This window comes from Haliaeetus albicilla, chromosome 12, assembly GCF_947461875.1.
Source record: "Haliaeetus albicilla chromosome 12, bHalAlb1.1, whole genome shotgun sequence".
Taxonomy (NCBI): domain Eukaryota; kingdom Metazoa; phylum Chordata; class Aves; order Accipitriformes; family Accipitridae; genus Haliaeetus; species Haliaeetus albicilla.
The window spans coordinates 6,848,416-6,861,358 of NC_091494.1; the positions used below are offsets into that span (position 1 = coordinate 6,848,416).

At 60.3% G+C, this 12,943-nt stretch overlaps 1 protein-coding gene across 1 annotated transcript; it reads left to right on the plus strand.

Annotated features, from left to right (window-relative positions):
* The first annotated feature begins 391 nt into the window (after positions 1-391).
* Positions 392-11,875, plus strand: CSK (C-terminal Src kinase). Its single transcript, XM_069797839.1, has 13 exons — positions 392-617; positions 6,407-6,486; positions 6,870-6,983; positions 7,601-7,713; positions 8,434-8,653; positions 9,142-9,235; positions 9,315-9,380; positions 9,490-9,589; positions 9,728-9,818; positions 10,106-10,179; positions 10,291-10,486; positions 10,711-10,797; positions 10,925-11,875. Exons 2-13 carry the CDS (start codon positions 6,472-6,474, stop codon positions 11,105-11,107), a joined length of 1,353 nt encoding a protein of 450 aa, XP_069653940.1. The 5' UTR covers positions 392-617; positions 6,407-6,471; the 3' UTR covers positions 11,108-11,875.
* The last annotated feature ends 1,068 nt before the right edge of the window (positions 11,876-12,943 follow it).

Sequence of the window (12,943 nt, forward strand, 5' to 3'; positions counted from 1 at the left end):
GAACCCGGGCGGGGAGGGGGAGGTCGAGGTCGAGTCTGCTGGTTGCGGGTCCCGGTGCCGGGTTGCGCGGCGGGTCCCCGGCAGGTGGCGGCCCCGCGCCGTCCCCGGCCGTGCCGAGCCGAGCCGAGCCGAGCCGAGCCGAGCCCCGCCGAGGCGAAGCGAGGCGAGCCCCGCCGTGCCGGCGCAGGCGCGCTGCTCGGGGCCGCTCCGATTCCGGGCTGCCGCTTCCTTCCAGCAGGCCCCGCCGCCCCGGCCGGACCCCCGCGCCCCTCGCCCGGCCCGAGGTGGGCGGCGGACGCCCCTCTCCCCGCCGCCCTTCCCCGTCCCACCCCCCCCAACCCTTACACCCTCCGCACGCCCCCCCCTCCATCCCTCCCATCTCCCCCCGACCCCGCCGCACCGGCTCCCCGCCGCCACCGGGCTCGGCCCCGCCGGGCGGCGGCGGCGGCGGCGGCGGCGGCTGCTCCGGCGGCGGCTCCCGCTTCCTCCGCCCCTTCCGTGTGTGTGTGTGTGTCCGTCCCCCCCCCGCCGCCCCGCCGGCCCAGCCGAGCCCGGAGGCCCCCGGCAGCGCCGCATGGAGCAGCCGGCGGCGGGCTGAGCCCCCTGCCCGGAGGGAGGTGAGTACCGCGCCGGACCGGAGACCCCCGCCGCACGGGGAGGGAGGGAGGGAGACAGCGGGGGGGGTTGTGCTCGTCGTGTGTGTGTGTGTGTCTCCCCCCCTCGTATCCCCCCCAGCCGTGTTTGGGGGTGGCGACCCCCGGAGCGGGGCTGGGAGAGGTGGCGGAGCCCAGACAATGGGGCCTGGCGGGGCGGGCCGGGGGATGCGGGGATGGAGGGGGGGGGATACCGGGGGTGGACACACACACGGACACTCAGCCGCCTCCATGCTGCTTGACCTGGTGGGTGACCCCATCCCAGACCGCTCAGCGACTGTCCCCGGGGACCCCATCACCCCCCAGCCTCCCCCCGGGGGGGGGGCCGCATCCTTCCAGACCCCAGCAGCATCCCCTTCTCCTGGGGAGGGGGTATCACACCCCCCCCCCCCCCAAACCCGCTACTCAGCAAGGGGGCTGCCACCTCTTCCTCCTGCTCCATCCCCATCCGATACAAAGGCCCGGGGCCGGTTTTGGATACTGGGAGGCCGAGCCCTGAGCTGCTGGCGGGGTTTTTGAGAGCGGTTGGGGCGGAAGGAGGGAGCTCGGTTGGGGCGTCAAAAGGGGCTGGCAGCAATTTTTTTTTATTCTTTTTTTAGGGTTTTTTGGGGGGTTTTTTTTGGTCAATAAGGCGGTGACGGGTTATTTATAGCCACGGCTGTTGCTCAGAGGTTTATCGAGAGTGAAAGGGGCTGTGCCATCGTGCGGAAAAAAAAAAGTAAAAAAAAAATAAAAATTAAAATCAAAGGTGCAAGGGCCGGGGAGCGGGAAGAGGGGGATGGCTGCCTTCCTCCCGGGACAGAGAGGATCTCCCCCCCACGCTCCCGTGGGGTTTGTTCCCACCAGACCCACGCAGGAGCCCATCCCAATCCCGGCAAAGCAGAGAGCAGCCGGAGAGGTCCGTGGAAGCGTGGCAGAGGGATGTGGGAGGTTTCAGGAGCATCCCTGGGAGAAAGGGGTCTCCATCCTCCCATCCCTCACTGAGCATCAGTGGGATGGTAGTGATGAAGCAAAGCCTCCTGACAGGGAGCGGCACCGGGATAAGCCCCCCTGGAATGCTGTCCCTGCGAACCCGGGGAGTCCTGGGGTGTGCTTCACCCTGCAACTGCTGCCTCCCCCTCCGGCTTTTCGTTTTTTGGTGGGTGTTTGCAAAAAAACCTTTCGACCGCATCCCGGCATGCCCCAAGCCCGCGCCGGGGCGGCTTCACTGGCAGCCGCTCCTCTCCGCGCTGTGCTCCCGTCCCTGGGGATGCCCTGACACCTGCCGGGACCTGGGAAGGGGATGCCAGGACGATTTGTGGGGTAATGAGGGCGGAAAATCGCCATGATGAGGTTTTTGTAGGAAAGAGGAGGACCAGGAAAACCCCTCTGCGATGGGGAGGCCGGGAACAGCATCTGTCCGGGCCTCCACCTGCCTCCGACTATCCCCCAGGCACCTTCTGTGGTCTGAACAGCAACATCTTCTCTTTTTCTTTTTAAAAGAAGAAAAAAAAATCCGGAGGGAAAAAAAAAAAAAAGAAAAGGAACCCCCCCACACTTTCCCCCAGCCAGGCACCCAGTCGAGGCTGGGTTGGGGGAGCAGCAGCGAAACCCTCCCTGCGAGTGCAGCCAGCTCACTGATGAGATAAAGGAAGAACGTTTTTCTTCCGATTATAGTAATCGTAGGTGTTACTTGTAATAACAGGTGATAAGATCTTTTGGAGAGAGTGAGGATGTTGTCTGGTTTTGGGTTGGTTTTTTTTTTTGAAGTTTAAAGAACCTGGGGTGGTTGAGCACTGGGAGATGTTTTGGTGAGGGTGAGATGGATGAGCGGAGCGGGCTGGATGTGGATGGCGCCCGCGTGCCTATTCCTGACGGGAGTGAAGCTTTCCTACCATCTACAACTAAACTTTATTTTAAATAGAGTTGTCCCTAGCTGATGCTGGGCAGGATCTGCTCCCTGTTTCCCTCCAGCTAATTGGGTTTGAAATGGAAATGCAGTATCTTTTCCCCAACCCATCCCATGGTGCCGGCGCTCTTTGGGTGGTATTCGGTCTGGGGGTCCCAAACTCCCCCCGGGGCACTGGTCCCAGCCCGCCCACGGGTTTGGCGCAGCATGATTTTGACTGGCGATTAACAAGAGGAAAGATCTCCCTGGCTTGTTTCCCTGGTGCCCTTTGGATTATCGGGGTGGCAATGGTATTCACTGTACCTAGCCGGCCCACCTTCCCCAGCTCTTGGCTGCCGAGACGGGCTTCCCGGAGGGAAATCCAGGAGCAGGGCTGGGAGGGAGGCAGCGGGGATGAGCACGAACCTCGGTCCTTCTCAGGGTGCAGCGTTGGGCTGAGGTTCCTCACTGGGATGCCTGGGCAGAGCAGCTCAAAGGATGCTCGGGCGGAGGGCGGGGAAGAAAAGAAGGTGGTTTTCGGCGGAGAAAAGGCTGGTGGGTTCCCCTGCGTGCCCAGGTTGCTTCCCTGAACCCCTCCGTGGGGACGGGGAGTTTCCAGGAGGAGCGAAACCCTTGCCTGGCAGGACTGCAAATAGCCAAACCTGGCCCTCGGCTCTGTCAAACTGTTTGGCCTGCTCCCTGGCTATTTCTTTAATTTTTTTACTTTTGTGTTTTTCAAGCTGACTTCTGCTGCTATGCATCTTCCTTGGGGAAGTACCTCTGCTTTAGGAGAGAAGGGGCGATGCCAGCGTTTTCCTGGAGCCTGCCGTCTTTAGGTTCCAGGTCCACGCCGGCATCACCACATCCTTCTCCCAAGCCAGCGTCCCGTAGGGATAAGCTGGGATGGCGGAAGAGAACTCGGGCACGAGGTCGGGGCCGGCCTGGGTGACGTGCTCGGCAGGAACCGCTGGCTGTCACATGAGGCCACCGCAGGCAGTGGCGCCTTCGGGGGGCCGGTTGGCAGCGGCCCCGGAGCTGGGTGCTCGCAGGGGCGTGTGGTTTCCTCCTCTTCGGAAAGCCTCGGCTTTGAGGCAGAAATTAGGTAACGATTAAAAAAAAAAAATAAAAAATCAAGCTGCTGCTTAAAAGTCACCCTCGGGAGGAAGAAGGTCTGTGCCGAAATATAGGAGGGGGCATCAGGAGCTCTGCAAAGGGCAGTTCCTGATGCCATTAACCACCTCCCTCTGTAAAACCGATAAGCAAATTTCTTGTGCTATATTTATAACAATGCCACCATCTGATGCCATGAATGTCCACAGTCCAGGAAGGTAAAAATGCTGGGACCGGCTGGAGTGTGTTCCTCTTGGCGGGCTTTGCTGGGACAGTTTCCTCTTTAAAAGAGAAAAAAAACCCAACCTCTTTATAAAGGCTCGAAAGCCCAAAGGCAGGCTATAAATCTTGTATCCTCTCTGCATTTATAAAATATAAATGCCGGTGACATTCGTGAGCTGAAAGCCCAAACAACTGGCCTTTGGGATTGGAAAGATCCAGCCCTCGCGCGGCGTGGAAAGTGGCTTTTCCAACCTCCAGACGGGCTGTGGTCCTGGGATGGGGACCCTTAGGCATCCCTTCCAGGTGATGCTTCCTGGCATGACCTGACGCCGGTGGGCAAAGCTCAGCCGGGATTTTCCAGCTGGAATCACATCTCGGATGAAAGCTCCATCCTGCTGCTTTTTCTCTGTTGGTTATTTTAAAACAGCGATGTCGGAGCGCCTGGCCGGTGGGAAGCGCTGACTCAGCGCTTTGGGGATGAGCTGCTCCTTGAGCAACACCCGGAGCCGGCTCGGGCTCAGCGTCCCCACAGGGTGCCGGATGGGGAACAGGACCGAAAACGCTGGTGATGGGAAATTCCCTCCGCAGGGATGCAGGGGCACCTCTTCTTAAACCAGCTCCTTCCAGACATTAGCCAAATCATTCTCTGGACTGATGGAGGAGTGTAGTTTATGCCCTGTTTTTCACGGGCTGCATTTTGGACTGGCGATATCCATACCCTTCGCTGAAATTTTTGCACCACACCAGGTGTAAATGCAGAATTTAACTAAAAATTAGCTTGAAAACAAAGAGAATTTGAGCTGGGGGCTGTTTTTTGGGGCTGCGTTCCCAGCTGATGCTCTCTGGTCCAGCATCGCCCGACGCTGCCCTCCCTTGGGTCCTGGCCACCTCTGTGGCAGCGTCCCCATCAAGTTGGGTGTGGGTGCCATCTCCAGAGACTTTTCTTCTTCAACAGCCCCAGCACTGGCTGGGAAGAAAACCGACCCGATGCACTGGGCCCAGACGCCACAGTGATGGGCTTTGCTGGAAACCCCAGTGCTCAGCTTTGGGTCCCCAAACTCTGTCCTTAGGGTGAGCGTCTGAGCCTCGATTTCTGCTCTCTGATGCCAAAACTAAAGCAACTCGTGGCCTGGCCCCGCTCTAGGGGAAGGTGAGGGAGGTGGTGGCAGCGTGACGCCTTTTCCGGAGGCGTCCGGGCATGGCTGCAGTGGAAACAGGGCCGCGATCGCACCCGCTCTCTTCCTCCCCCCCCCCCGGTTCTGCCCCTTATCTTCTTCCTCCTCCCATCTCTGGCGGCCTTGCCCCTCGTTTCAGTTCCTCCTTCCCAAAATATTTTGAGCTGCTGACAGCAGGGCTGGGAGCGGTGACCGCTGATGGCCCTGAATTGATATGATGAATTAAGAAATACCTGGCTGTTTTTTGGGGCGCATGAGCAGGGATGCCCTGCCAGCATCCCGCTCCGTGCCCCCAGCCCGGCGCGACCCCAGTGCCCCGGTCCAAGAAAGCCTGGTTTGATGCTGGGGCCGGTGACTTCATCTCTTCCCGGGGGTCGAAGCGGCGAGAATAAAGCTGGGTTTGTTCCCCTCCCACGCGCCGGGGCAGGATGTGACCCAGCCCGGGGCCTCGGGGTGCTGCCGGAGGGGAGCACAGCACCCCCAGTCCATACATCCCCCTGGGATTTAGGAGCCAGTGGGAGCTCCTGTGTCCCTGAGTGCTGATGGGTTTTCTCCTGCAGGGAACAGATTTCTTTTATTTCTTTTGGATCCCGGGCCTGGGAAGCTGCCGGGGCTGGATGTTTCCACACGTGGGTCACCAGGCACTGTGGGAGAGCGGGGCTCTGCCTGTGTAGCCCCCGGTGCTGCCGGGGAGGGGACTGAGGCGTGAATGTGGGGCTCGGGAGAGCTGCTCCTCGCTGGCTGGATCCCCTCACCACCCCGTGCCTCAGTTTCCCCCTTGGTGCTGCAGGGACCGTGAACCGCCTTGCTGGCAGCCCCCCCGAGATGGGTGGAGGAGGCTTTGCAGGGTGGGGCTGGGGGGATTTTGCAAGGCAGAGAGTTTGAAACTTCTCACTGCTGGTTCCCAGCTGGCCACCATGGTGCAGCAACCGCTCTGGGCTGGGAAACGGGCTTCAGCTGCTCCTGGAGGTTGTCTCTGCTCCCTTCCCATCCCCGGGCACCTCTGTCCCTCCATACCATACTGCTTTTTCCTTGGATCGTTGATGCAGATGCTGCGGGAGTCACGCAGCATGTTAAAGCTCTGCTCTTAAGAATCTGTATCCATGCAAATAGCTTATAATCCGGGTGAGCAGCTCCGCACCGGTCCGGTCCCTGGCTGCGGCGGGGAGCTGAGTGGACCTGGAGCTCCCACTTTCACATTGGTTTTGGGACATTTTGGAAGCAGCGCATCGGACAAGACCTGTTCCCTTCTTGGTGGTAGAAGAGATGCTCACACGGCCCGGAGAGCATCCTTTGCGGGAGGGGAATGCTGCCTGTGCATCGTCCTTACACAGCCCTCCCCACTGTGCCGGGTTCTCAGTCATCCTTTCCCCCTGCAGGTCTCATGGTACCAAGTGACGTGTCCCCACTGTGAGATTCGCACCCCCCCCAACCTCCTGAGAAGATGTCAGGGATGCAGGTAAGCACCGGGCGGGGAGGAGAGGTGGGGATGGAGCCATTTCAGAGCTGGCCCCAGGGCTCAGGAGGGACGTGGGGACACTTGTCCCCGTCCCCCACCCCGTGCACCTGCAGAAGCCCAGCACCACGGGGACCTGCGGTTTTGAGTGTGTGTGTGTCTCCCTCTCTGTCCCCACCCCAGCCAAAAACCACTGTCTGAGCTCCCGGGGCTGCCCCAGATCCCCCAAACTGCTTCTAGTTTCAGTGAATCCCGTTTGGGTTTGCATCAGAGGGCCAGCAGCCCCGCGTGCCTGTTGGGGGGGGGGGTCCCCGTGGGTTGAGTGGGGCCAGGGGTGGGAGATGTGCCCAGCTGGGCTCTGACACCATCCCCCTCTCCCCGGCCAGGCCGTTTGGCCGTCCGGTACAGAATGTATCGCCAAGTACAACTTCCATGGTACCGCCGAGCAGGACCTGCCCTTCAGCAAAGGAGACGTCCTCACCATTGTGGCTGTCACCAAGGTAAGCCCATCGCCTCCCATCAGCACCCCCCCTCCCCGGCTGCTGCCGCTGCCCCCCATGCCGGGAGCATCCCTGCATCCTGCGACACACGGCATTTGCCTTGCCGGTGGGATCCCCTGGTCCCGCTGGAAGTCCCGCAGAGCCAGCAGGGCAGGAATCGGGCCGTGCATTTGGTTAATTAATTCACGGCCTCGTTAGTTAAGGTTTCTCCGAAATGTAAGCCTCTCGAGTGCCTCCTGGGAGGCGGAGGAGGGAGGGCAGAGGCTTGCAATTGGGGAGTGATGCTGCGCTCGGCGCTGGGGGAGAAAAAGAGAGGGGCCGTGGGCTGGGGGGCTCCGGGATGCCCGGCAGCCTGGGAAAGGGATGGCAGCGACCCCCCGTGGGGCCACCAGCATCAGGGTTTGCTGGCCCCAGCACTAACCCTGACCTTTGCAGCTGTGTCCTGCCCACCCCGTCCTACCTGCAGCCAGGCAGAGGGTGCCAGGGTGCTTGGGGACGTGCAGGCAGCTGCCCGGTAAAGGAGGGGCAGCGCCGAGACCCCCCGTGGGCTCCTTTGGTGGGCTGCTGCCATCTCCAGGGACCACGGGCTCGTCGTGACATCTCTGCTGCCCCCGCAGGATCCCAATTGGTACAAGGCTAAGAACAAGGTGGGCCGGGAGGGGATCATCCCCGCTAACTATGTGCAGAAGCGGGAAGGAGTGAAAGCTGGGATCAAGCTCAGCCTCATGCCGTGAGTATGCACTGGGGACTCTGCCTAGGTGAATTTGGGGGGGAGCTGGCCTGGTCTGGAGCATCCCCACTGTGTCAGACCAAAGATCCAGTTGACCCTGTGTTCCCAACAGAAGCGAGATCCCTCGCAGGGCTTCGCAAGGTTGAAAGGCAGAGAAGGGGGTAGGGGCTTGGGCTTTCCCAACAGCGTTGATTTGGGAGCCGCTGCTGCTGGGGAAAGCTCTGAGCGCCTTTGGAGCTCCCTGCAGAGCCGGGAAGATGATGGATGGTTGGACTGCATTTCAAAATGGGTCTTTTAGCCAAAGTTGTGGTCGTAAAGGCTGCTGGGAGAAAGCAGCAGGGTTGGGATGGGGTCTGTATGGGAAGAATAGGAGATAGGTGGGCAGATAGATAGATGGATGGGCGGATGGACGGTTTTGATGTCCCTGCTGCATCCCAGAGCCACCAGTGACCCCCAGTCTGGAGGAGCTGGGGCTGCCGTGGGAAGCCCCCGAGAGTGTGCAGAGGGGCTGAGTGCCGGGCTGGGGACCAGGAGGAAGGGAGCAGGATGCCGTGGAAGGAGCTGTGTCATGGGGGCAGCGAGGAGGAGCGTGGGCAAGCTGGCCCCATGCAGGCAGGGATGAAGCCTGCTCCGTGTCCCCATCTCCCCCCAAATGCAGCCCCATGGGGGTCCGGCCAGCACGTCCCCGGTCCTTGACCTGCCCTGCGTGCCCCGGTGCAGGTGGTTTCACGGGAAGATCACGCGGGAGCAGGCGGAGCGGCTGCTGTACCCACCGGAGACGGGGCTTTTCCTGGTGCGGGAGAGCACCAACTACCCCGGGGACTACACCCTGTGCGTCAGCTGCGAGGGGAAGGTGGAGCACTACCGCATCATTTACTCCTCCAGCAAGCTGAGCATTGACGAGGAGGTCTACTTTGAAAACCTCATGCAGCTGGTGGAGGTGAGGTCTCACCTGCTGACAGGAGCTGCCACCGCTCCTGTCCCCAGCCAGCCGGGGACCATAGGTTTGAGGTTGGAGGGTTGGGGGGACACACACGTGTGCGTCAGAGCTTGCGAGGCTGAGGGTCTGGAGCCCTGGAGATGGTGGGACCTTCTCTGCCGACCATGGCTTGGGGGCTGCTGGGGACAGACCCCTGGGGCAAGGCGGGAGGGATGGGGGCAGGATGAAGGAGGTGGATGGATGGATGGATGGATGGATGGGACGGGATGTGCAGGGGACAGAGGGATGAGGAGGAGGGACAGGGACCCCCGAGGCCCCACCAGGTCCATCCGTGGCTTCGTGCTGCCACCTGGTGGGATCCCAGAGCCCGGCATTGCCTCGGCGGGGACCCCCCCTACCCCACCCCAGGATGTCACCCACACCATCGCCCGTGACACCCGGGCGGCAGGCCTGCCTCTCAGCCCCGTCTCTCCCCCCCCCACCGCCAGCATTACACCACGGACGCAGACGGGCTCTGCACCCGCCTCATCAAACCGAAGGTGATGGAGGGGACGGTGGCAGCGCAGGACGAGTTCTCCCGCAGTGAGTGGTCATGCCCCTTCCCTGGCTCCTGGGGACCCCCCCACCAGCACTCCCTCACTCTCCTTTCTCCCCCACGCAGGTGGCTGGGCCCTCAACATGAAGGACCTCAAGTTGCTGCAGATCATTGGCAAAGGGGAATTCGGAGGTGAGCCCCGTGTCCCCTCCTCTGCAGCCCTCCCCCGGGGCGATGGCGGGGCCCCGGGAGGCCGGGATGCTTCCCAGTGCCTCCCATGCCTGTCTCTCCTGGCCCGCAGATGTGATGCTGGGGGATTACCGGGGGAACAAAGTCGCCGTGAAGTGCATTAAAAACGACGCCACAGCGCAAGCCTTCCTGGCGGAGGCGTCCGTGATGACGTGAGTGTTACGGGGCGGGGGGCACCTCTGTCCGTACAAGCAGAGGCGGGTGGTCCCCGATGCCCTGCGGGGACCGTGGGAGCCCCCCGCCACTCCTTCTCCCCAAAACCCTGCCCTGAGCCCTCCTGCGCCACGCAGGCAGCTCCGACACAGCAACCTGGTGCAGCTCCTGGGGGTGATTGTGGAGGAGAAGAGCGGCCTTTACATCGTCACCGAGTACATGGCCAAGGTGAGACCCCCACCCTGGGCACCTGTCCTCCTGCCCTGTCCCCTTTGCCCCCTCACTGCACCATTCCCCTGGGGTCCCAGGGCTTCACCCTGGCAGACCCAGCTGGCTCATCCCACCTTGGGTGGCTTCTCCCTGGAGCCACCGTGGTGTTTGGAGGTGGCAGTGCTGTTGCATGTCCCGTTGCTGGCTCTAAGGGAGGGATGTCATCCCCGGGTCCTGCCCCATGTGGGAGGGGGCAGTGGGTGGGATGCTGACCCTGATGCCACCATCTCTCTCCATCCCTCCAGGGCAGCCTAGTAGACTACCTGCGGTCGCGTGGACGGTCGGTCCTCGGTGCAGACTGCCTGCTGAAGTTCTCCTTGTAAGTGTGGGGCGAGGCACCAAGGGTTGGCCATGCCCACCGCCCTGACCTGCACCCACCAGCGTTTTGGGGCCACCTCACTAACCCCCTTCTCCCTCCCACCCCAACCAGAGACGTCTGTGAAGCCATGGAGTACCTGGAAGCCAACAACTTTGTCCACCGGGACCTGGCGGCAAGGAACGTCCTGGTCTCGGAGGACAACATTGCGAAGGTCAGCGATTTTGGGCTGACCAAGGAAGCCTCCTCCACGCAGGACACGGGGAAGCTGCCGGTGAAGTGGACGGCACCAGAAGCACTTAGAGAAAAGGTGGGTGAGCGGAGAAGGGGGGGTCCCAGGCTGCGAGGATGTGGCAGAGGCTGGAGTTAAGGGGTCCATCCCAGGCTGCCCCAAATTTTCCATGCAGAGATGGTGTTTGAGCCCCGGTTCCCACTCTCTGACCCCCAAAACCAGCTGCCTGGAGGGTGGGGAAGATCTGCTGGCCCCTATCCCTGCCTGAGCCCTCTCATGGGGCTTCTCTCCCCTCCCTCCAGAAATTCTCGACCAAGTCGGACGTGTGGAGCTTCGGGATCCTCCTCTGGGAAATCTACTCCTTCGGGCGAGTGCCTTACCCGAGAATCGTAAGTGAGGACACCCCCGTCCCTTCAGGGCTGGTTTTTGGGGGGGGCTGAGCCCCTGTTTGGGGGGGATGGGGGGGTGGCAGAACCCAGGCCCCCACATCCTGAAACCCATCCCTTGTACCCCCAGCCCCTGAAGGACGTTGTACCCCGCGTGGAGAAGGGCTATAAGATGGATGCTCCCGACGGTTGCCCCGCCGTCGTCTATGAGGTGATGAAGAAGTGCTGGACCCTGGACCCCGGCCACCGGCCGTCCTTCCACCAGCTCCGCGAACAGCTAGTGCATATCAAAGAGAAGGAGCTCTACCTGTGAGGCGGGGGGGCTCACCCACCCTGGCAGCCAGAGGGGACCCATGCTAAGGGGGGAGGGGATGACCGGGGTGTGGGCAACCCCCCTGCCCGGCCCCAGCACCAGGAGCGGCCGGGAGGGAGCCCCGGGGGTCATTCCTCCGCTACAATTCTCCCGGTCACTTCCAAACTTCCAAATCAGCCTTTTTTTTTTTTTTTTTTTTTTCCTTCTCCTTCAGGTTTTGGGTTTTTTTTGTCTCCCAGGCGCTTTTTTTTTTTTTTTTTTTTTTGATTTTGGGGTGGTTTGTTTTTTTTTTTTCTCAGTTTGGGGGTGGGGGGCAGGGAGGGGTGTTGGTTTTTTTGGTTGTTTTTTATTATTTCAAGCAGGGCCCAGCTGAGCACTGGGTGTTTTACTAAAGTACGAATCTTATTTTTTAATGTAATTAAAAGAAGAAAAAAAAAAAAGAAAAAAAAAGAGAGAAGAAGGTTAATAAAAGAAGAATAATAATAAAATAAATAAGCCAATGAAATGGACACACGAAAAGGAAACCCCAACGACAGAAGTGATGGTTAAAGGGGAGACGCTGGACTCGCCACCCGGTTGGGAGAGCGCGGCCGCGTCCCCGCGAGACGCTTTTTTTTGGGTTGTTTTGCTTTAAACTCGTTGCAATGTTTGCATGCTGTCTCCAGAGGCCTTTTTTTCCAGTCCTGTCCAGTGCTTTATTCTCATGTAATGCTACCGACTGTGAGATTAAAACTGTAATAAAAAAAACCATTCCATACGGACGCGGCACATCCCGCCTCACTGCCCCTCTGTCTCTGTCTCTGCTCCCATGGGATGCAGCCCTTGGGGGCGGGGGGGGACACACAGCACCCTGGGGATCCTGGGATCCCCTGGCAGGGTCCAAGGTGGAGATGGTCCCCCCATAGCTGGGATGAGCAGCCTGGGCATCCCTTGGCTCCATCCCACCCATGAGAACTGGCAAGGTTGTGACAGTGATGAAGCTGCCAAGTGATGGCAAAGCTCCCCTTTAAGCCGGGCTTTATCTCCCACCCCTGGAGATGCTTGGACCAGGCAGGGGAAGATCTGGGGATGCATTTTGGGGCTGATCCCTGGACCTTGTGGGCCTTGTTCCCTGCCCTGCTTGTCTCAGCCAAGGGGCTAAAGATGTCTGTGCAGCGGGACCCCCATGTCCTGGATCCCCAATCCCAAAGGAGGTGGCCCCACGGAGTCCCTGCTGTCTTGAAGGGTATTGGGTGGAGGTGGCATCCAGCACGCAGGGCTCAACAGGTTTAAAATAGTTCTTCCATGGAGAATTATTCGGCATTAAACGATGCGCAGCAGGGCATCGGCTTTACCGGCTGCCTGGTTTGCAAGCCGGAGTTGGGAGCTCTCGGTCTGTTTTGAGCCAGGATTGGGACTGAGACTCCTCTTGGGGTGGGGGGAATCGAAGGAAAAAATAGGGAGTGCTGGGACAGCAGGCACAGCTCAGGTCTAGGTGGGACGGGTGGGATGGAGGATGGAGTGACTCAGCCTTCAAGAGCCCTCTGGTGCGGAGGGGAGATGGCAGTAGCTACAGAAATCAAGTGCTCTTGACCCCAGAGGGGACAGGACAGGGATGTGATGGGGCTTGATCCACCGTAGGGTTTCATTTCCCATGGGCTAACCCCCCCCCGCTCCTTTTGTCCACATCCCCCCCTCCAGTTCCTCGCAGTGCTCCAGCAGGCTCCAGCCATATAAGCAGCTTTACTTTTTGGGCTTATGAAGATTAAAGTCATTTACAGGCAAAGCCTGCAAGAAACATGGCTTTTGAAATGGCGAGAAATACCCCAGCACCTTCCTGTGATGGTAGATATCAGA

Bases quoted from the DNA above. Each gene is read 5' to 3' on its own strand.
- CSK (XM_069797839.1), top strand. The intron at 7,714-8,433 runs GTGAGTATGCAC...GCCCCGGTGCAG, and splicing joins ATCAAGCTCAGCCTCATGCC to GTGGTTTCACGGGAAGATCA. The intron at 9,236-9,314 runs GTGAGTGGTCAT...TCCCCCACGCAG, and splicing joins GCAGGACGAGTTCTCCCGCA to GTGGCTGGGCCCTCAACATG.